General features: G+C 43.4%; 1 protein-coding gene across 2 annotated transcripts in view; it reads left to right on the forward strand.

The window, feature by feature from the left end:
* GNAO1 (G protein subunit alpha o1) overlaps window positions 1-25184 on the forward strand; it is a 206305-nt gene that overhangs the window by 160744 nt on the left and 20377 nt on the right. For both annotated transcript variants that reach the window (XM_066583831.1, XM_066583830.1), the window contains exons 5-6: window positions 10519-10647; window positions 14925-15054. In XM_066583831.1, the coding sequence (XP_066439928.1) occupies window positions 10519-10647; window positions 14925-15054 (259 nt within the window). The remainder of the gene's footprint in view (window positions 1-10518; window positions 10648-14924; window positions 15055-25184) is intronic.

The raw sequence follows: 25184 nt of genomic DNA on the forward strand, positions 1-25184 counted from the left end.
GTATCATCTATACTTCACATTTGCTGTGAAGCAAGGTGACATAGTAAAGTGATGTGTATTTCCTGTCAGCAGGGTCATTGTCAGTAGGAATAGATTAAATAGCGGATTACTGTACTCTGATAGTAGCATCTGTGATGAATTGATACTGGTAGATTGTAACCCATCTTTGAATGTTAATCTGTCACCTTCCTGGTCTGGGAAAAGTTGAGTGGATATAGGCAGATGTTTAAGTGTATTTCCTACCAAGCAGAGCTCATCCATATTCATTCCACTGCCTTTCACACCTGTACCAGAGGGGCCTTTGATCCCATTTGCTCCTTCTGAGACCAGCAAGGAAGCCCTGTGTTGTAGTGATAACGAAATTAGCCATTTGCAGGAGATCTCATTGTCTCCCTGTTCCTCAAATACTCATCCCCCAGACTTGCTGACTGCAATTCCCTACCCACTGAGATGAGGCAAAGAAAAAATAACTGGGATTATGGGTCATTTGAAGGTCCCAGCTCCACTACAATTATATTTTTGAAACTGGGAGAATACCACGGACACAGTGCATTCACTCCTGTCGCTGTGCGACCCCAGGAACTCACAGAATCACATTACTATGAAGCTAATCATCTGTCACATATCATGTTTGGTATCTACTTTAGGAAAATTCATGATATGAAACATAGCGGCCATAGCTCCTCCTCTATTGGAGTGCCACCTAGGGAAATATAGCCAAAATGTTAAAATGGGTTTCCATCTGGAAGATCTTCAAATCTACTTAGCCAGCCTTCGATGAGGTCATATGGTGGAGGTGGACTCAGAGAGACTCTAAAAACTTAAGGGTGCTCGTCCCCCCCCCCCCTTTCTCAGACCCAGGAGTTGCATCTAAATGTAGGACTGTCCACTTTTCCACATGCTCCTCGCCCCAGGACTATTTGAGACAACTTCATAGACTGGTATCTACTACCGGTATTACTTTATTCCTTCCTATTTTGTGTATTTGTATGCTCCTTACCCTGTTAATCTAAGCACTGCTAACTCTTTTTAGAATACAGCTTTAAACTTTATTTAGTCGTCCTTGAACAGTTTAAGCAACCCACAACCCCAAAATGTGTTAATTGTGTAGTGGCTGGTGGAATCTGAGGTAGTTGACCTACCTGTCGGAAACTGTCAATGGTAGTAGTCAACCCTGTGGGCTACTCCTGAGTGCTATACGTCACAGGTTGGTGTCTCTCAGACCTGTAAAGCCTGTTACCCTGACAGCATCGATAAAAATAGTTAAAGGGGTTTTCCAGGGAAATATTATTGAAGACCTATCATCAGGATGTGTCATCAATAGTTGATCAGCTGGGGTCCGTCGCTCAGAAACCTAACCGATCAGCTGAGTGGGCGCAAGCTATCAGCACCGCAATAACACAGAGGTCAGAGCAGTAGCCTCCGCGCTGACCCCCTGTGTAGTGGCCGGAGCTTGTAACTGCAACCACGACTCATTGAAATCAATGGGAGCTGTGCCTGCAGTTGCAAGCGCCGGCCACTACATGAGAAGTCGGCGCGGAGACTTCCACACCACATACACAGAGGGTGGAGCAGAAGCCTCTGCGCCGGCCTCCTTATAGTTGCTGGCGCTTGTAACTGTAGGCACGGCTCCCATTGATGTCACTGAGAGCTGTATCTGCAGTTACAAGCGCCGGCCACTACGCAAAAGTTGGCGTAGAGGTTCCGCTCCGACCTCTGTGTTATTGCGGCACTGACTGCATGTGCCCACTCAGCTGATCAGCCGGGGTCCCGAGCAACGGACCCTGGCGGATCAACTATTGATGACCTATCCTGAGGTATCCTCAATAGTATTTCCCTGGAAAACCCCTTTAAATATTAAACGGTCAAGATATCAGTTTTGTTATATTCCGACCGATACAGCTTGAGTGTGGTGGCAATGCAAGGCACTCATGGCAGGGATTTATGCCCATTTACACTGACAGTAGCAGGAAGTGATCAGGGAATTTATTGTAGATTTCTTGTATATGGCCTTTCTAATTCTTGATAAATATTATAATGCATCTGCAAGATTTTGGTGTGCGCACACAGAATATTTTGTTTGTTTCTTCTGCAGCTTTGTTTCATTCTGCACAAGTGATGACTTTGCAAGCGGCTATTATTGTTAGGATAGTGGTTTTCTCTTGACAACCAATTGCAGTAAATGGGCGTTAGACCACGTAATATTGTCTATTTATATATACATGACAAAACTGGCTATAATTTGCTTCATTTTCTGCTGCGGTGCAGACCAGGCACACACAAGTTGCTTCGAAAAAAAAGAAAAATGGAGGTATTTGGATGCAGATTGCATTATTTATTGTAGCGGCACAGGAACAGAACCCTGCTGTAATCCTTCCATAGTGAAGAGAACAGCTCCTCCATCACCCAACCACTCCCCTCATCACCACCCACGACTCCTCGTGAATCCCTCCGCTGCCGCCACCTCCTCTCTCCTCCATTCTCCTGCCCTTTCCTCCTCGCTCTCCTCTCTAGTACAGGCAGGGGTTGTTTAGCAGCGTTCACTGTGTAGAGGAGGGGTAGGGGCTCATGTTCTCATACTCCCCCCTCCTGAGATCCAAATAACATGGAGAAAGGCAATGGCTGCCCAGCTGTAATATTTCCATGTTAGAGGCTGCCCCATTGCTCCGAGCCAATCCCTCAGCATCTGAATAAATCCCTGGTTTCCATAGCAACCCTGAGATCTCTCGATGGCCGTGCTGCCGAGAGATGAAGATCATATGAAAAGATGGGAATCTGTGTGCACATATGTTGGCGAGCGGCATCTCCCCGTGTCATCGGCCCGCACACACAAATAATGCATCGCTAGACGTGTCCCTGCGGACATTAACTAGTTAAGGCATCTATCTGTAAGCGTGCCGAACACACTAGTAGAATAATAAGTGCGAGGATTCTCTTCTCCGTTAATATAGGTTACGATGTAGCAAAATGGGAAACTCTTATTAGCGACGTCTGCCCCGCACTTCTTGGCGTTTGATTCTGAATGGTTAAAACAACACAATCCCCGTTTCGTACGGTCAGAAACCTACAGAAACCAAAGCAATCCGTTTTAATACCTCATCATTTACGTTGCATCATACTTGGGGCCTATTCACACGGGCGTGTTTACTGTTCATGTTTTTTGACTGACTGACCGCACACAGAACCATTAAAATATATTGGAGTATTCAGATGTGCCGTTTTTATACAAACCAATGCTGTGCATAAAAAAAAAAAAGATCACGGACTAAAACCGCCCATTAACACGCGAGCATGTTTCTACGTGTAGACTTTGCGTATGTAATAATAGAGAATAGAACCCATTGATTTCAGTGGCTGCGGTGACATGTAACACATTTTTTGCCTGCATTTCGGTCATGCAAAAAAACCAGCATGCTCCTTTTTCCTGCATATTTGCGCACAAAAGATCACTGGGGGGTGTGCAAATGCATGCAATACACAAGAAGATGCGTGATATGCTGCGGAATTCCGCTGGAAAAAGAATACATCTGGGACTAATTAGCCATTTCTTGTTTGCACGCAAATGAACGTGTCCTGCGGGCAGAAAATATACCGTAAAATATGCAGATATGCATGCAAAAAGCATTGTCCATTCCGCAAAAAAGCAGCGCTGAGGCGCATACGCTTATGGGAAGGAGCCCTAAAGGCTGTGGGTACATAAAGAACACAATGAACGGACAGTAGTGTCCCTGTTTACTTCAGGGGTCTTTTTTGCGTATTTTGTTGTGGGTTGTAAAAAAAACTGATATTACTTGGGATTTCTTCCAATTTTTATATTTAATTTTTTGGTGGGGGTGGGGGGGTTGTAAATGTTTTTGATACACGGATGCAAAACGGATGTAAAAGCCCTCACATATGCAGCAAAATCGCACGTAACATGAGCAGACACACCTGGCCTTTTTTTATAGTCTGAATCGGCATACATCTATGTGAATGAGCTCTTAGGTTGGGATGGATGTGGTCAGAATGTACCGCAGCCGTACGGCTCTGTTCACATCAACACTGGACAGAGCAGAGAAATGGAACCCGCGCAGCAGATGTGAAAGCGGCCTTAGGCCAGACTCGCACAAATGGGTCGGATTTCGCTTGCGGACATCCGCAGCGGAAGACCTACACGGGATCGCGGAAATTAATTGTGAAAGATCGCTTATGCGTGCGGTTTTTCACGCATATAGACAGTGTATCGTCCCCACTGAGGAAAGCTCGCAAGCAGGGCATGACATCAGAACATTGCGCAGGCAACCAGCCAGGCAATCACATATTCTCTCTATCAAGTTGCGAGCGAATATGCGCCCATACGCAATGTTAATTGCTTATGCACTACAGATCGCTCACATCCATAGACATCAATGGAGCCCATACACGCGGAATCCACGCTAGAATAGGACATGCTGTGATTTTTCTTCCGCTCGTGGAAATCACAATTCCTACGCGCATGTCTGAGTGAACCGTAGAAAGTCTATGCCTTTCAATGCCCGTGTATTGCTACGTATCATCTGCGCAGACAGTGATCGCGGAATCCGCAATTCAAATCCGGTCGTGTGAGACTGGCCTTACCTAATCAATTATGCCTTTTAATAAGATGCATATAGTGTATAGATATATAATCTACGGTGTTCGGCAATAATAAGTGTATGAACGTGTGAAAGTGTGGCCACATATATCAGTGTGCCAACCGAACAAAAGCCCCAAACAGTACTAATCAGCACTCCTCCCCCAAAATCATATGCATCAGTCATATCTTTCGCCCTCCAAGGTTTTCTCCCTGTCAATTTTCATTATGGAATATTTAATGTCCTCGATGTCTGCTATAAGCAGTGAGGAGGACTGCACCATGTCCACAGCAACCAATCAGATTCCTTGTCTCATTTCTCCAGTGCAGGTTAGGAACTGAGAGATGAATTCTGATTGGTTGCTACGGGCAACAAGGCCTGTCTCCCTCAGTGAGGCCCTGTGGTGTTTTTTAGGCCTGCACTACAGTGAATAAAATGCCTGTTCTCTGAAGAGCGCGGTCTCTATAATCCGCAGCGTGTCGTAACTCTGACAAGCAGCTCTGTCATCTGATTTACGGGATTAGGGCTTTTATGAGTGAATATTCTGAATAGCTAAAGACAAACTATGTCTGGCCTGTAGCAAATGTACGTGCCGGATCCAGCGAAGATGTAGCAGAGCTGTGCGTTTATATGTGTGTGAAGATTACCAGCAGTCCTCAGAAATCACTGACAGCACCTTGTACCTAATATCAGGTTGAGCTCTGCTACATCTATGTACGTACCTGGGCCTTATTTATAATGCCAGGGCAACACTGAGGCCGCTGGGGCATTATTGTTGCACTTAAAGGCAACCTGTCATCACCCAGCTTGCTGGGGGTAAAGATGTCTGGGGAAGGCAATGGCAAACCACCCCGCAAAAACAGTCTGCCAAGAAAACGTCACGATGTGACGTCACCCTAGGAGTCGGTCATGTATCGGTGCTTGCACCAGGGGGCTTTACTTTACCATCACCGATAAGAACCATAAACCAAGTTTATGAGCTTACAGGACGGGCGAGGGGTCTGGGGGATCTGCCTTTTATTATTATTGTTTTAAAGGAACGTTTATTGGGCACTTTTATATAATACAGTACAAATACGAAAAGGAAAGAAACATCCGCAGCATTATATACATTTTAGTCATCCAATCTCTTAAACTCTTTCTGCCCTTTATAGTTGCAGATTCCCTTTTTTCTCCCCCACCCCTCCCAAGATTTCCAATTTGGGAAATTAAAGTAACATAGAAACAAGAACTTTACGCACGACACGACTGTCATTACAGTAAGTATTCAGCGTCCTCGGAGTGAGGGAGGAGAGACCTTATATAGAGGTATAACCCCCTTTACTTCACACTGCCAGGCAGCTCTAGTAGGTTTCCTTAGGTGTTTCCAGTTGATCAGTATTACTTTTTTTGCAGAAAAAAACATGCGATTTTTATAAAATATGCGCCGCTGCATCAACCGGAATGTCCTCTACAAGGCCAGAGAGACTGATTTTATGATGCAGGATACGTGGGACCGCTAGGTGTGTCTCCATCAACTCAAGGTTATCTGTTCAATAGGTCTGTAGAACATGGCATTCCCAAAACATACGCATGATGGTGCCCCGCACTCATCAGGCATCTTAGACAGTCTGCCCATGGTACACAACCGGGTGGGAGTGCCGTTCATTTTTACCTGGCTCCCCGCTCCCTCATTGTCAGCGGTTAGCCTGTGCATTGGACTCCTCTTTGCCATGATTGCACATGCTTTCCCATCAGGAACAGCGTGTGTGCGCACGAACTGACAGCAGAAGATAAGACCAATCCAAGGACAGAGCGCCGGTTCCCAGGGCTGACCGCGAAGGAATGATGAGCCAGGTAAGTATAAAAAGCACCCCCCCCCCCCCCCCTGACTACTCTGTCCTTGTTCGATGAGCCCGTAAACTTTGTTTATGGTGCTTATAGGTGATGATCGGTTCCTTTTAACCTTCCCCCCCAGCAGTCATCTGAACCTAACAATTTTGGCAGGCCTGGTTGACTCTTGTATATGTACGGAGGCCTCCTGACATTCCCTAATAGATGATATCAGCCACATTGAATTCCAATACCTGATCCTTGATCCCCAGGACATAAGATGCTGCAAGACCTGGTTGGCTGCGGCTTTCTCCACTATCCGTATAGATAGTACATGAACATTCGCCAAGCGTCCAGTAGTATGCGGGAATTGTAAGAAATGGTGGTCAGCCACATCAGCGAAGGTCATTGAAGGCGTATGAGGACCAGTGGTCCAGTAGTCGTGCCCAGCACAGCACAAAATGACGGCGATTGTCCTGTCATTCTAATAGGTTCTCCAGTCCCAAAAGATTTAGCAAAAACTTTCTTGCTGTAGGTGCCTAGTGCCGCCTTAGCTTAGTGGTGGCTGACAACACCTTATCCTACATCCACATTACAATAAACATGCCCATTCACTAGGCAGACCTTTTTATATTCTAACATCTATAAGGGTGGACACCCACTGGCGATATTTTCTCGCCTCGCAGCGCTGGACCGCGGGGATGAAAGAATCCTCTGCCACAGCTGTGGCAGCAGTGCAGAATGATATCCCATTGCCCCGCAGTATGATTATCGGGGAAGGGCTTAAAATATAAGCCCTTCCCTGAAAATCATCAATAAGTTAAAAAAAAAAAGTTTTTTAATTTACTCACCTCTCCGCTGCTCAGACGCGTCCTCCGGCTGGCTCCCCTGCACTGCTGTCAAGCACTTTCAGCATGCGGGGATTTAAAAATTGACGCCTCTTGAAAGGGCTGTGCTGATTGGCTGAGGGCTCATCCAATAGCAGCTAGTGCTTAGTGCTAAGATAGTGCTATTCATGAATGAATAGCTAAGGACTATCTGTAATTGGCTGAACACTCAGCCAATAGCTAAGCACTAGCTGCTATTGGATGAGCCCTCAGCCAATCAGCACAGCCCTTTTAGGAGGTGGGGAGCCAGCTGGAGGACGTGTCTGAGCGGCGGAGAGGTGAGTAATTTTTTTTTTTTTTTTAACACTTATTGATGATTTTTAGGGAAGGGCTTATATTTCAAGCCCTTCCCTGATAATCATACCACGGGGCTTGCAAGAAAGCACTGCTTTCAAGGGGATCGGCAGCAGTGCCAATCCCATTGAAAGCAATGGGATAGCATGCCGCGGACTTCTGTCACAGCTGTGGCAGAGGATTCCTTCATCCCCGCGGTCCCCGCCGCTGGCCCCATTGAACAGACTGGCGATATCCCGGCGTGATGCCGGTTTTTTTCTCGCACTGCACTGCGAGACTTTTCCTTTACTCTCGCAGCGCAGTGGAGAATAAAACGCCAGTGGGTGTCCACCCTAATATTCTCTAAAAGTGCTGATCTAATGGGTCCAACAACGCCCAATGAATGGCCGGGCAGATGGGAAACCCTGTGCTTTATGCAAAACAACACATCTGTTCTGGCTGATTGGCCAAGAGGGATCACCTGACCTCTGCTCTGACTACTGCTTTGCAAAGCAATTCGTGGTTTAAAAAATGAAACCCGTTTTGTTATTTTATTTAATAATCACCCATTTTGTTTCCAGTGTCAGAGTGCCAGTTATTTCTTTATGAGTGTCACTGGCATCTTGCTGACACTTGACAAAGTAGATTGTAAATGGAAGCATTTTTCTGCCTCTGACCTTGTGTTCACGTTAGAATTGACATCACAGAATAACGGCAAAGGCAATTTTCAGTCAAGAAGACGAGTTACTATTGAGAGTATCCTTACTGGCATACTGATACAAAATACAAGGGCCGCCGATATAGACCCCACATCCCTCGGCATGCAGATGGGCAAACTGCTATATGAAGGAGCATTACATAGGTGCAATATAGTGATGAGCAACCAATTACACACATATCACATGGAATATTGTGGAAAAGTTTTGGTCATCAGTACTCAAGGAGGACATATCAGAGCCTCAACGGGTACAAAGGCGGGTAACTAAAGTAAAAAATGGAATAGGCGGACTACAATGCCCAGAGAGGTTTTCCAAATTGGGCTTATTTAGTTTAGAAAAAAGACGGCTGAGGGGCGACCTAATAACCATGTATAAATATATCTCTCCCAATATCTATTTATAGATTATGGGACTGTAACAAGGGGGCATCCTCTACACCTAGAGGAAATGAGGTTTCTGCACAGACCTAGAAAGGGGTTCTTTACTGTAAGAGCAGTAAGACTATGGAACTCTCTGCCTGAGGACGCAGTGGTGCTGAACTCGATAAGACTTCAAAAGAGGCCTAGACGCCTTTCGTGGGCAATACAATATTATGTTATAATCAGCAATTACTTCAGAAGGGTTGTTGATCCAGATTGGAGTCAGGAAGGAATTTTTTTTCCCTTTTAAATGAGGAAAATTTGTTTCTACCTCGTTGTTTTTTTCTGTTTTGCCTTCCTCTGGATCAACATTGGTTAGTAATAGGCTGAACTAGATAGACATACCGTATGTCTTTTTTCAGCCTAAAATACTATGTTATCACATATTGGGGAGAGTGGCTGCTTAATATTATACCTGCACATAGATAAGGCATACAATGGGTGCCAGACCCACTAATATGTGTAGTGCACCATACAGGCTTACAGCCTATTAATGATACCTATACGATGGCCTGCATGGTGCCCTACACATATCAGTGGGGCTGCTCCCATTGTATTCAAGTATAACTCTAAGCAACCCCTCACCCCAATTTAAAGTGAGTGCATGAGTGGTTGCTTATCACTATATTGCACCTGTGTAATGTTCCTGCATATAGCAGTTTGCCCATCTGCATGCCGAGGGATGTGGTGTCTATACCAGCTCTTGTATTTTTCGTTAGTATACCAATAAGTATGGCCGCCTTCTGGGATGTATTTATATCTCCTTTTTATGTTATTTGTAAGTTACTATTGAAAGTAGTTGTCACAGGAATTTAATGGGGGACATTGATAAAAACAGGAACAGATTATATTTTGCTGTACATTTTGACGTAGAACGTGTGCCTGTTTACTGTATATGGTGCTTGGCTATCAGTTTCTTAATTTTCTTTTGTGAGCTGCAATAACCAGCACAACCTGCCGACATGAGTGGCGCTGTTTCTGCATGATGGATGCCGACAGTGCCTAATGGACCCTGTTAATATAATTCAGTCGGTTGGATTTATATCATGCTGTCCATCATTTTACCGAAAAATAGTGCTGCATGTTTTTTTTTCACATTATCACGGAATCTGCAATGGATGCCCCTAACGGATCCTCCAACGCAGATGTGAATACAGCCTGAGGGTAAAATAGTATATTAATGATGCAGTTATATAGGATGTACACTTACCTGTCATACGCATTCAAAAAGCTATTTCATGCATGTTGCTGCGGGCCTTCTAGAAGACTGTTTGGCTTTAGGCTATGGACAAAAGTAGTAAGAGTGCCATCTAGAGATAATTTGGATATTGGTGGATCCAAGCTGAGGAAATCCACTCTGTGCGCTGCAGACATTTATTAGTGCTGTCTGATACATAATCCTAGCTGAGATGTCATACCCTGTCATCTGGGGACCTGTCATCTGCTGTATATTTAATTCCTGATGCTAAGTCTAAAGGTGACTTTAACCCTTTCCAAATCCACTGCCTGACATCTTCCTACATTTTGATTGAAGCTTGTATGGCTCCAATGTCAGAAGACGTCCGACAGGGTATTCTTACCGTCTATTGCCAGCCATTTCACTGTCAGAGCCTCTCCTGGTGCACACACACTGGCTTTAGCCAGCAGATGGCACCGTTGTATAACAGCAAAAAGAGCCTTTTAGGAAACCCTGAATGCAAAATTAGATAGGAAAGGGTTAATGTGTTCATATGATGTTCTGTCATCCGGTTTTTCATGTAATGTATTATACACCAATGAATCACGTCTGATTAGAAATGTACTTTTATCATTGTAGCTACCTAGACAGCTTAGATCGGATTGGAGCAGCTGACTACCAACCTACAGAGCAAGACATTCTGCGGACCAGAGTCAAGACCACTGGCATTGTAGAAACCCACTTCACCTTCAAAAATCTTCACTTCAGGTTAGTGGTGTGAATGGAGGTTTATATCTCAACAAACACTTTGTCCAAGTGAAAGCCAGAAACTGGTCGGTCTTCTTCGAGGACCACCATCATTTTAAGGTAAATCTTTGTTTATACTCTAAAAGATTTGGATTCTTCGCCTTTCTGGTAGGGCTACCAGGAAACTAAAAGATGATGTTGATAGCGGTACCAGAGGAGGATCCCCACCCAGCTGCTATTGGCCTTATTCATACATGCAAGTGCGATTGCAGTGTGTGAAAAGCAGACTAATTTTTGGGGTGGGGGAGATTTCCATGCGTTTTTGCTTTTCGCACGCATGGGTGTCAACGAAGTGCAATCTGTTTTTCACATACATGATGTAAAAGAAAGGTGGCCAAATTGATGATAATTAAAACTTCCATTGATGTTAATGGGTGCGTGAAAAACAATGGAATGCACTTGCTTTCCATGTGAGTGCAATTTTATTGCACCCATTGGCTTCAATGGACTATTCCAGTCCTAAAATTTGAGATCGGACATGCTGCGTTTTTTTTTGTTGTTTTTTACTCGGACTGTCCATCCATGAATAGAACCTTTGAAATCAATATGTTCTATTTCCATGTGATTTCGGTCCAATTAAGAATTGGACTGTGCTTACGTTAAAGAAAAAAATAAATGCCCCCGGTATAGCAGGCGGCAATCTATTAACTGATTTGTGCTAGAATTCTAAAGTAAAAAAGTTGCAGTTTTGGCGCCAATGAGTTTCTTTGCAAAAAATTTCAACTTTTTTTTTTTTATGCCAGCCTTGCCACTTTTTTAAATACATCTTTGTTAAAAAGAAGGATTTCTTTCTTTTTTTTGTGCTTGGACACCTGGAGATGTGCCTAATATATTAGAGGGAGCCTGTTATCACCTTCTAAGCCCCATAAACTACTTAAAGGTGAGGAAATGGTATTCTGTTTGATACACATTGGGGGGGCCCTGTTCCTGCACTGTGTGTCTGCGAAGCTTGACTTTTTTCAGCCAGCTCTGTGTGCGTGCTATCATAGAAATAAATGGGAGAGTGCATGCACAGAATCAGCTGCAAGGAGTCACGCTGTGTGCGCACACTAACTTCATGGGGACACAACACTAGAATGGCGGACCTGGTGAGTATGAAACTCTGCTCCCCTGACTCCTCTTTCCCTTGCCTTTTAGCCCCATAACATAGTTTGTAGGGCACAAAGGTGATTGCAGGTTCCCTCTAAGATGCTTGCTCCTCTTAAGATCTAAAAAAAGCCACATCTTCGACAGCGGGCTGCACATTAAGACCATTATTCGAAGACCAGTCTCAAAGCATCAGACAATTAAACTTTAGGAAAAACACCATGGAGAAATTCATGCAGAAGTTTACAGGTTTACATCTTGGGAATTTTGCTTCATTGTGTTTAAAATCAATGCACTCACCCATAAGTTTATTTCCAAAATGCTCCGTTCTCCAGATATTGCCGATATTGATTCCTCTGCCCTCTGGTTGTTTACTGCTCGTTGCCAGGGAAACAGAACATCTGTTGTATGAAAATAGATAGAGTACAACTGTAGCCGGTGGCTGGGCCAAAAGCTAGTGCACACACGCTCCTGAGATCCCGGCCATCAGAGGAAAGACCTGCCCAAGTGCCCGCCTCTTCTGCTATTTTTTTTCTATAGAAGAAGATCTGGAGAACGGAGAATTTTGGAAAGAAACATCTTATAAATGAATGTATTGTTTTGCGATTTTGAATGCATTGAAATAGTATTCCTGAGAAGGAAGGACTCCTTTAACCCTTTCCAATCCACTGTCTGACCTCTGAAGACATTATGATTTACAGCTGTACAGCTCCGATCTTGGAAGACGTCCGTCTGGGTTCTCTTACTGTATATTGCCAGCCTCTCTGTTGTCGGAGCCTATCCAACGTGTCACCTCATGCAGTACTGGCTTTAGCCAGCATATAGCGCTGTTGTATAATGGCAGAAAAAGAGTAAGCCCCCTAGGAAAACCAGGATACAAATTGGATCTGAAAGGGTTAAATGAAAATGTAAATTGAACAGGAATAGTACTACCACGATAAAATCAGTATTCTCACTAGAGGAGGTTGCGAAAAATGACAGTTAGATCTGAGAAGCACATTTCGTGGATGTATTCTCTGGTGCAAGTGACTTCTATATACTCTGAACTGCAGACCTTTCCAGTCAGGAGATAGAAGGAACCATGCATCAGTGCAGAGTAATGCAGGAATTCAGCAGGCCCTGCTGCCATTCATTTAAAGGGCTTTTCCAAGTAGTTCTTATTTTTTTTTATTAAAACCCTCTTCCCCCTATACAGTAAAATAACTAACATTGATATACTTGCCTCTCCTCGCTCTGACACGGGCTGCTCAGTCCTCCACTTCTGGTTTATGGGGTGTCACAGGCCCTACAGCCAATAGCAGAGCTCAGCAATTAGGCACTGAACTCTGTCATTGGCTGCAGAACCTGTGGTGTCCCGTAAACAGGTTGGGGTAGCCAGTAAGCATGCCGTCAGAGGGGAAACTCAGAACCAGCGTGGGACACAACGGGGCAAGTTGAGTATATGACTGTTAGTTATTTTACTGCATGGGGAACAGTAAAAACAAAAAAAATTACTAGGAAAACCCCTTTAAGAGCAGGATCACTAAAAACAAATGTTAAACCATTAATCCAAAGCATACTATGCGTTTCAAGGCTGGCCAATCATTTCCTCTGAAGAAGAGGTCTGACCGAACTTCATGCGCACAGTATATGGCCTCATGTCCACGGGGAAAATCAGGGCCGCCGCGGATTCTCCATGCAGAATCCAGCAGCGGGTCCCTCCTTTCCCGCGGACATGAGGCCTAAAAAAAAAAGAGTAAACTTACCTGTCCGGACGCTTCGGATCTTCCCTCCGTCTTCGGCCGGGCGGATGTGCTCGGCACGCCGGCAGCATGCCGTGCGCATGCGCCGGGCACTCCACTTTTATTTTAACTCCTGCTCTCCCGAGCTACCGCGACGGAGAGCAGAAATTCAGGTACGGGTGTTCCGCGGATCCGGACGGCTTCCATAGGCTTCAAAAGAAGCCTGCAGGAGCCATCCCCGCGGGAGACTTGCACTACAAATGGAGCATGCCGCGGGTGTTTTCCCGCAGACGCAATCCGTGCCTGAAGGGAATATGACATCCACAGATATTTAACTACCTGCGGGTGTCCAATGCATCCCTATGGGTGCGGATCACGCTGCGGGAAAAACGCTGTGGATTTAAAATCTCATTTTACCAGTGGACATGAGGCCTATATATTTTTTTTACATTGCATTTTTTGGGGTGGTGCCAGCGCCTGCTGAAGTCCTGCACTACTACTGTAGGTGGTTTCTTATATTGATGGTTCTGCTATGTAAAAAGTAAGAAGTTATTACTGACTCCCTAACCCCGCAGTGTCACCCTCATTAACCTTTTCTCTCCATAAGAAGAAACCCAACTCCCTGGGGATAACTTGACTTGTAGGGATCCACAGAGGCTGTCAGAACATAACAACTCTAATAATTGCAGCCTTTGCGGACTAGAGGCTATGCCTTTCAAACAGGATTTCTGCTATCGGACATTGTTATAAATGTCATTAGATGGATGTAATCTTCTTTGCCTGGCACATTAACTGATCTTAATGTTCTCCTTAAAAGTCTTCTAAATAATCTTCACTTCAGCACATTGTAGAAAAAAAAGACTTTAGAGGATGGATTAATGCATCAAAGTTAATCATAGAACAAAGTATGATGTGTGATTGTTTCTTGACCTTCACTGGACAGAAGTGCTTCTGCCCTCTAGTGGCCGAAAGTTGTTTTTTTTCCAATGGATTTTTTAAATAGATTTTCAGGGCTTTAACATTTATGGGCAATCCCTGGGATAGATAATTTTAGTGTGATTATTAGGGGTCTGATCCCTGGAGCTCCAACAACTAGCACTTGCACACAGCTCTATCCATTAAGCTGCTATTACAAGAGCGCTGGCACTCGTGTTTTCTTGACAAATGCCGGGTGGCACCTGCGCTCACCTGGCCAGTAAATGCAAGCGCTAACCGCTCATGCTGACGCTTGTGTAATAGCACCCGTACGCCATTCAAGTGGTTGTGTTAATTAAAATAAATTACATTAATGGATTTTAGGTGTTTAATTCTAATTTGCATTTGCCAGTTTGTATCTACTAAATGAACAGCGATAGAATTCAAAGCCGACGCAGACAAAGTGCTTTGTGACTTCATTTGAGGTAACTGGGAACCTGTTGATCTTCTCTTAAGGCTGTTTGATGTCGGGGGACAGCGATCAGAAAGGAAGAAGTGGATTCACTGTTTTGAAGATGTGACAGCGATCATCTTTTGTGTGGCCCTCAGTGGGTACGATCAGGTCCTTCATGAAGATGAGACCACGGTGAGTCTTAGAATTAACAAAAGTTCCATTGAATATATTTTTTTTTTGACTCATGTTAGTGACCTAAGAATTAACTTATACAAAGTTATTCACATTTTCACATTTGTAAATCTAATGGATTTGCTTCTGAATATAAGAATCAGAGGGAGTCAAATTTTTGTTTTTTATGTATTTAATCTGTATGTATATTGTGTGTTGGCTTTTCTTTCCTCTCCTCTTCGTGTACCTGGAGTCTTTTAGATTTCTTTTGGGTCATACAGGGATGCTGGTCTTCTTTTACTTTTGATTACTTCAATGCCATCTGGATGACCTCTGATTTAACAGTGTGTTGGAATTGACCAAACTAATTAATCTTTTGGGGTATTTTTGTTTGGATGCCCATTGGTAAGTCTCCTAGTTCTTTTTTGCGATGTGCAAAAAAATAGTCATAGTTTTCAAAGGCTATGGACACCTTTTTTGGCCTTTTTTTTTTTTAACTTAACACCCCAGCAGTTTTGGATGAGTTCTGTTGATTCTGCAGGAAAAGGACATTACACTTTTGGATGAACAGAGCTCGTTCTACTATAAAAGGCTGCTTCTCTGGTTCTGTAAGGGCTATAAAAATAGTTGGCTTTAAAATGACTCCAGAAGCATGTTGCTAGCCCATACAGATGCAGAGCTGTAGTTGTTTGAAGTGGGTCTGGCATGCTAAACTTACAGCTGTCATTTCAGCGCTGTGTGTAGAGGAGAGTGGGAGGGGGGACAAGCGGGAAGAGGAAGTCTACGATTCTCCTGTCTCTCACCTGTCCTAGGGAAGGGGAACATGCATTTTTATCACCCCACCTCCCATCAATCCGTCAGCATATTTGCCCTCTGATTGTCGCACATATTTTTTCCCCCAGAAAAGGAGTGAAATGATGAGGATTCGTTTCATCACTTTTCTACGACGTTTAACCTCACAGATGCTGCAGTCATTGGTGACTGCGCCATCTAAATGTTTTTACAGGGAAAAAAAATCGCAACTATTTTCCCCTTGTATAAGGCTTTAAATATTGGGGGAAAAAGAGGATAAAAAAATACACATAACTGGTATCGCCATATTCACAGCAACACGTACTATAAAAGAATCTATTACAGTATTTATTCTGCATGGTAAATCCTGTAAAAAAAAAAAAGCCCAAATTGCCATTCTCTGATCCTCTCACTACCCTGGAACTCTGAAATAAAAAATAATGTTAAAAACCAATAAAAACTACAAGTTGTGCCACATAAATCAGGCCAAATACAGCTGTGCCGAATGAAAAATAAATTTAACGGCAGTGAAAAAAAAAAAAAAATGAACATTTTTGAATACATTATATGTACTCCAAATTGGTTTCTTTAAAGACTAAAACAACTGCAAAATACGAGCTGCCATACAGCTACATTGACGAAAAAATTATAAAGTACTGACCGCTGGAACACAAGGGGAAACGATTTACTAGTTTTTTTAGGCTAAAATTAGTTAAGTCACTAAGGGGTTAAAAATGCACTGAATGCTACTAAGTTCTGTTTAAAATATATTTTCATGAGACATAAGTTCACAATCTACAATTTAAAAAAATTACATTTTCAGAAGGGTTTTTCTAATTTTCGTGTGACTGTTGGCAAGGTTAAAGGGGTTGTCCCGCGAAAGAAAGTGGGGGTATACACTTCTGTATGGCCATATTAATGCACTTTGTAATGTACATTGTGCATTAATTATGAGCCATACAGAAGTTATTCACTTACCTGTTCCATTGCTAGCGTCCCCGTTGCCATGGTGCTGTCTAATTTCAGCGTCTAATCGCCCGATTAGACGCGCTTGCGCAGTCTGGTCTTCTCCCTGGTGAATGGGCCCGCTCATGCCGGAGAGCTGGTCCTCGTAGCTCCGCCCCGTCACATGTGCCGATTCCAGCCAATCAGGAGGCTGGAATCGGCAATGGACCGCACAGAGCCCACGGTGCACCATGGGAGAAGACCCGCGGTGCATCGTGGGTGAAGATCCCGGCGGCCATCTTGCTAAGGTAAGAAAGAAGTCGCCGCAGCGCGGGGATTCGGGTAAGTACTAAACTGTTTTGTTTTTTTAACCCATCCCTTGTGTTTGTCTCGCGCCGAACGGGGGGCCTATTGGAAAAAAAAACCCCGTTTCGGCGCGGGACAACCCCTTTAAGTGCATGTATTTTAGACCGACAATCATTTTTGCATAGGGGTTTAGGTAAAACTTTTGCACCATTTGTCTCCTGCATCTTCTACATATCACTGTTTATAGATACTGCAGTCTCAGTAGGTGGTCTATTAGTGAAGCTGGACTGATGGCTTAAGTTTTTTCTCCTCAGAGAGGAGAGATAAGGGCTGAAAACTAAAGCCCCATTTACACGCAAAGATGATCACTCAAAATTCCTTCAAAAGGTAGGGAGAATTACAGTTTGAGCGATCATTTTGCATAAGCTGCTAATGGGCATTAATGCCTACTAGTAGCTTCTTAGCTTCATTTGCATGTAAATGAGGCTCCCTGCGCTGTATGCAGATAACAGCAGGTGGTCTGTTATCTGCATACAGACCTTTTGTTCTGCCATGGGACAGCAGCTGAAAACAATGTTATCAGCGCTTCCATAAAGAAAGATGGATTTTAAACTCAACATAAAATCATCTTTCGTCCAAAAAGCTAACGATGGTAGCATTTACATGCAATGATTATCGCTCAAAGGACATCGTTTGAGCGATAATCTGCCCATGTAAATGGGGCTTTAGACAACAGACTGGCCTCACTGACCGATCTCCTATTGAGACTTGCTAAGTAGCAAATGGAGAAGATAAAATGTTAGATTTTTACGTAAAGCCTATTGTAAAAGTGGTTGTCAGCTCAAAATAAAGGTAGTTAAAGGAACCCCATTCCCCCGAAGGTGTCCATAGCTAAACGGAGCTCCCATCCTCCACAGTATTAATTATTTTGTTTGTGTCGTCTTCCATTGATTCAGTATACCATTATTGGCTCAGCTGATTCAGTGTCCTGAATTACCTGCTCATCTTTATAAGGAAACCTTTCCCTGTGCTGGTGATGCCCATTTTTCCAGTCGCTTAAAGGGGTTGTTCAAGATTTTCTTTTTCAAAAACATGTTCCCCATGCAATGACATAACACACACACATATATTTTCCTCTCCTGGCTCCCTGCATCGCCGCTCCAGGTTTTCCCTGTAAAGTCATGTATACAGGCTACAGTTATCTGTTTGCAGCAGCTTGTGACGTCCTGTAACCAATGACAGAGCTCAGTGCTCAATCACTGAACTCTGTCATTGGCTGCAAGAGCCTGTAACTTCCTCTACACAGGCTGACTTAAGCCTGAAAACAAACACCAGGCAAGGAGGACCAAGCAAAAGCACGGGAGATGCAGGGAGCCTGGAGAGGTCCGTATATGTCTGTTTATGTTGTTGCATTGGGAAACATGTTTCTGGAGAAAAGAAAAAAACTTAAACAACAATTTTTAAAAAAAATTTTTTTTAAGTGTAGCTGTACCTTTAAAAAAAAACAAAAAACAACTTTTGCAGCGTCATGAAGACATCATCCAAGCAGTGTATCTGCTTGCTAGTTGAAAATGGTCTCAGATAAGTGCTTCTTCTGCTTTCTAGTGATCGTGGGGGTCTCAGCACCCAGACACCAACTGATCAAAACTTTTGACATGTTACTATGACAAGTCAAAACTTTTTTAAAGGTACAGTGACATTTTAATAATGCAGTGACTATCTGATCCAGACTTCATGGATTTTATTCTTCCTGTTCCTTCAGTTGTTGGGGTTGCCTTCTTATATCCTTTCTGCACCAGTTGGTCTATATATACATTAAGTTGTAGATTGTTATATATACTCCCTACCAATTGCATTAGTTCAGCAGCCACATTAACATCGACTGGATAACGCCAAAGTACTGAGAGGTCTACAATTGGAACAACTGTAACCCAATGACCACCTCACCATGTTTTATCTGTTTGTACACGCAGTCCGTTTCCCTTGGAGGAAGAGCTGCCCTTCAGTTGCGTCAAGTGCCCCTTTGTCTCCACTTTTTATTTTTTTGGGCCACATGGTTAGCCATTGAGTATAATGAGACAGTAATAGGGCCTTCGAAAAAAATGAAGGCGCCAAAGTGGAACTTTAATTTCCTATTTCTCTGGTCTCCCAATTGGCTGCAGTCACAGCAGCCAGACCCCCATTAATTGGACATAGATGGCATAGTCTAATGTACTGAAACATTACATGGTGCCCATTGAATGCTACGGACCCCCTCCAAGTAATGCACAGACGGGCCAGGTCCTACAGAAAGAGAAACTTTGCTAATGCTCTCCACTCTGAAGTAGAAATGTCCTTTTCTCTTCCTCAGAATTCCCTCATTGAATATCTGAAATATGAGTTTTCTAAACTGGACAACGCCTTTGAAGATGAGTGTTCACCTTTTTTAATCCAATATGCTACTAAGCTCCCTCTAGTGGCGGCTGCAGGAAATCAGAATTTCATCAATTACCTGTATGGCTATACGTGGCATTTGTAATTATTGAATAGAAAGTTGGAGCTATGAGTGCTATAGAGATACATTATGGAATTAATTGGCACTGACGTTGGGACTCCATAATGAAATGATGGACATTCCCATTAAGAATGACCCAGATCTGACAATAGTATGTAGGACAATCATAGTGATGTATAAAATGTGGCCACTGTCAGTCATATTGCCAGATTAATAAAGCAAATATGTTTGTTCCAAATTACTTTTAAATTGTCCTTTGAAAATGGCCCGGCCGCTGAGAACCAAGAGAAAGGGGTTTTGTATTCCCTCGAAAGACTACGCCAATCCCTGAAACTGAGTAGTAGATGAGCGCTGCATACTGATGTGTGACAGAGTAAAGGAGGACTTGGAAGTGAGCACAGAGCGGTATGTGGCCACCTTCCAATTCTGGATCTGATTCATACAGTTCACCCCGTTGTTCTTCCATTTCCACTGCGTCGACCTTGTATGCCCAGGACTGCGCTGGCACGCATTGTCTCACACTCTGTACATTTGCGTGTCACAGGCCTTATTACTTTTGCTTTAAAAAAAAAAAATGCGGCACTTTCCCAGCGTCTGTACACTCTGTACTTGTGTTGCGGTTGATGTTAAAGGTAGAAGCTAACCGGAGCGAAGCACTCGTAACACTTGGTATTTTATAATGCATACATTACTGTAATCACTGCAGAGCTAGAATACGGCATCTATAGAACCTGTAGGGTCCTGCTGTGGCTCTAATTACATACAATGACATATAGAGTATCAGGTTCCGGAAACACAGATTCTGCACCGATATGAGATTAATTATGCCGGGTAATTACTACTGTACAGATTGTATAAAACCGCAAATGCTGGAAATAGAATTCCTATGAGGCCGGGCCCACACAACCATGTTTGTATAGTGAATTCTGCATGCAGTTTTGCGCACAGAATACACTGTTTCAATCTCCCACAAGTGGCCATGTTGCCACTCACGTGAAATACGAATGCAAGAAAAATCGCAGCATGTTCTATCTTGGCGCATATTATGCGCGCAGACACGCCAAGATAGTACATGGCGATGGGTAGCACGCAGCAAGTACATACCGTAATGTCACGTGTGAGTGCCTCCCTCAGCTGTCTGAGCCCAGCCTTATCTATATAGGTTTCTCTGAACTGGAGATATGCGATATAAACCAGTGATCACGGAGGCAGGGATGTTTATTGGATCTGTAGGAATATTACAGGTAGGGCCGGACAATTAATCACCTAGATGCATGTAATTGCCATTTTGCTGAGGCCTAATTCTAACTTTCATCAGTATTATGATTTAAGGTGACTGTGGGGAGGGCCGTATATGGAGGCTGGGATATGGCGAGTCCATAGGGGCTGGGATGACTCGGGGAAGTCATGTATAACGTTCATACTGATGCTGATAATTCATGGCTGATAATCAGTATATTTTAAGGAATTGTTGTGTGTGGGAATCCTTTATTTGAAAAATAAATATCTTGGTTTTTCCAGCTTGTTTAGCAACCCAAAAAATAGAGATGAAAATTGAGAAGGGATTTAAAAAAAAAAAAAAAAAAATCATAGTTTTTGGCTAAATTGCTCAGACCGTAGTACAGGCTTACAGAGGTGGTCTGCTTTATACCGCCCTTTACTAGTAATTGTGACTTTTCTTCCACTAAATACATTCACAGGATAGCTGGTATGTGTTACATTACTACTATAGGCGTGTCGGACGTTCCTGTGGATGGAACATAAATTAATTAATAAAAACCCTGCTTAGTATCGGCTCTTATGGGAGTTCCAGTCTGCGTTCAATATTATTTTAAACTAATACTTTTCTGACAGCAAGATGTCCTGACGATAACCTGATCTGCTGTCATTTGTTGTAGAACCTGACAAGATGTGGTCAGTTCTCCTACAGCGCCATCACAGGGCAAACAGAGTATCACAAAGTGTCAGTGGGCTGTCCATGTAATGAATGGCCAGGCTGGCTGCTCCAGAACAAGAGGTGCTCGTTGTAGCCTTGGGTTAAATAGAGGAGGGTCTCCCTAATATGGTATTTGTTCATGGGCTCTCTCAAACCTACAACCTTCTTAAGGGTGCGTTCACATGTAGTAATAATAATAATAATAATAATCTTTATTTGTATAGCGCCAACATATTCCGCAGCGCTTACATAGACAAGGGGAATACAGAAAGACAAAAGTACAAAAATTACAGAACCACGGTTACATAGTAATCAGTTGATGGAGACAGTAGGGGTGAGGGTCCTGCTCCAACGAGCTTACATACTACAGATAATGGGGTGATACAGAAGGTAAAGGGCAGGAGATGTGCACCGTATGGCGGAGATGTACACGGTATGGCGAGGTGGAGAGTGAGGGATTCTATACACAGACAATGGTCAGACATTTGGCCGTGTAACGGCAGAATCGCTATGACTGCAGGAACGGTTTATGATGGCTAGCAGGGATTGCAGTCAGTAGGTCAGGGAGCATGTTATCAGGTGGAGTACAGAGGGGTTTGGTTTAGGGGATGTGGTATCCCTCCCTGAAGAGGTGCGTTTTTTAGAGCACGCCTGAAGCTTTGTGAGTCCTTGATTGCCTTTGGTAGTGTGTTCCAGAGGACTGGTGCTGCTCTGGAGAAGTCTTGGAGGAAGAAATGGGAGCGGAAATGATGCAGCAAAATAGGGTCAGAAACCACATGGCGCAGATTTTGACACTGTTTTTAATGCAGATCTGCAGCAGATTTCAGCTTTTCTGTTGAACATGTGAAATCTGCTGAACATCCATATCGATGCACAAATGAGGCAGATTTTGAAGCAGTTTTTAATGTGGCTTTAATACGAATTTTCCATTGCATGTGAAAGTACCCTAAAGGAGGGATTGTCTGAGAGGAGGAGGGGGGGTTTGCCGTTCCCGCTCTTTGAAAAAAGAATAACCTAAGAAAACAAAATGATACACACCCCTTCAGTCTTCTGTTGATCCAGTGGAAGGGCTGTGGTGGTCCTCAACTGGTCGTTCTTTACAGGCTGCCAGCGATAGTAAAGCAGATTTACAGTGCAAAAGACAGCAAATTGCACCAGAAAACTATCTTGCATGATTAGCACCACATTTACAATATGTTTTATGGACATTTTTAAAAAAAAAAGGTGCGTGGATTAAATTGCACCAATTTTTTGACGTAAACTAAGTTTACTAATAGGTGGTCTTAACTTAGACTAGAGAGTCTTAATATTTAACAGCTTTATCATTCATCAAAGCTACTGTGATAAATCTGGTACATTTTAAGACTGTGTAATCTAAGTTTATACCGTCTAACTGTTAAATAGTTCTAGTAACTAAGCCCAATATGCTGCATCGGTCTAGTGCGGTACTATTAGCACTACAGCCCAAGGTGCGTACTGTTCTCTATATTACACCATTAGAACATTACTGCTCCCTTTTTTAATATTCACAGGCTGATCTATTCTACTGGTGGGCTCGAGGCATTAAAAAATGAATGAATTGTAGACCTAATATGAAAACCCTTTTTCTAAGCGGACATCTCTTACCTCCATGTGTCCATGCAGTTTACCTTGGTTGTGCATATTCTAACAAAGTGTAAGCTCTATCTCCATACCTGAAAATATATGCTGGTCACCCAGTTAGTGGACTGCCACCTGGTGGTGAATAGTCTGTGTCTAATCTGTACTGCCGTTGTGGGAGCGACAACCAGTTCTTCATTTGATAGTCGAAATTCTGCTTCCTTTCATATAAAATGGTAACCTAAGATTTAGCCCAAAGTCCTGTGTTGTATATGTGACATCCTGTAATAATCTGTATTACTAGTGCTTTGCTGTGTTCTCATGTTTTGTATTAACACACATTTTGTAGATGTTGCTTTTTCTATATTCTATAAAGAGCTATTTTAACATTTGCAGAAGAACATGGCTTTTTCTTGATACGGGTTCCTTCTTCCCTTCTACTTTCTCCTATGTATCTTGGGTAAAGTTGACGTGCGTCTTCCCTAATGTCAAATATTAGGTAAAGCAGTCCTTTGGTCACTAACCGCACGCTATAACTCTTCCCAGTGTCCTCCTGATTTGTGGTTGCTCTGTTCACTTGCTTTCTGTTCTCATGGTCCTGCTGGGGAGTAACTCGCACCGCCTGCACGGTTCTCTTTCTCCAATCACCTCTGCGTCTTCAGCGCTTTTCTTCCTCTGCCGGCCAGCCCTTTCTAACACCGCTACTTATCCTGCAGACATTGAGAGACCCTTCAGATTCCGCAGGTATGAAGCTTCATGTTTAGTTAGCTGTACATTAGAAGTCACAGTGGAGAATGTCCTGTCTTGAAGGACCTTGTCTTGTGCTCATAGCATTAACCCTTTCCAATCCAATTTGTATCCTGGTTTGCCTAGGGGGCTTACTCTTTTTCTGCCGTTATACAATGGCGCTATATGCTGGCTAAAGCCAGTACTGCATGAGGTGACACATTGGATAGGCTCCGACTGCAGAGAGGCTGGCAATATATACAGTAAGAGAACCCAGACGGACGTCTTCCAACATCGGAGCTGTACAGCCTTAAATCATAATGTCTTCAGAGGTCAGACTGTGGATTGGAAAGGGTTAATATCAATCTGCTTCTTTCTCGGCTTTTCATCATGTGAGCTGTAATCTTATGCCCATGCTCGATCTACGGGTTCTATCAAAACTTGGATGAGCTGTCCCAGTCTAATCCATTAGACAGTAGAAATTTTAAGACAAGGTTTTTCTCAGGCCACTCGACACCTGTCCCATTCTCCATTAATTCCAGGGCCCAAAATGTCCAGAATTAATGTTATCCTTCAATATTAAGGATTCTACATGGCGTTTGCATCCTTTAGAAAACTTCCAGTGTGTTGCAACGCATGATGCATGCATTAATCCTGGAAGAACCATGGCTCCATAACATTACGTGTCATCCTCTATACTGCTCCTGCTTTTATAAACCACTTCTGAGATTGGGAATATCACATGCCAAATACCGAAATATGGAACATTTGAAGAGCCAGAATGTACAAGTGTGAATAGGTGCGGAGTAAGGGGAAGCAAAGGGAGACAGGGTAGCATAGAGTTGACAAAATGGCTAAAGGCATACATTGAGGATAAGTGTTGATGGACAATGAGAAGAACATGAAATGAGGAGCCGCAGAAGTTTTAGAGAAAGCATGGTAAGGACTCGCCACCAGATAGGTGCATGTCTACGATGGAATGGACATTGTACAGTGTGCGAAAGATGGGAAGGGGCAGTGTGAGCAGCCTGGAAAGGGGAATAGTCACAAGTGTGCAAGAGTGAGCAAATGTGCATGAGTGTCTGTACACACTGGTAAGCATGAGCACAAGAAGACGAGCAAGAATAAGCATGATGGGGTCCATAAGAAGGAAGCATGTGCATGCAAAAAGAAGCAAGAGGGAACACAAATCAGAGTAGAAGGGGATAGACCATTACGGAGCCCGATAGATGTGCGGATGACACTACATTGCATGTGCCTCACATATCAGTCCTTGCAAAGGAGCAGATACTTCATACCGTGTAGCCATAGCCGTCATCTCTGTGTGCACCCGGTGTACTCGGCCCGCGTGAC

The sequence above is a fragment of the Eleutherodactylus coqui genome, chromosome 11 (assembly GCF_035609145.1).
Source record: "Eleutherodactylus coqui strain aEleCoq1 chromosome 11, aEleCoq1.hap1, whole genome shotgun sequence".
Taxonomy (NCBI): Eukaryota; Metazoa; Chordata; class Amphibia; order Anura; family Eleutherodactylidae; genus Eleutherodactylus; species Eleutherodactylus coqui.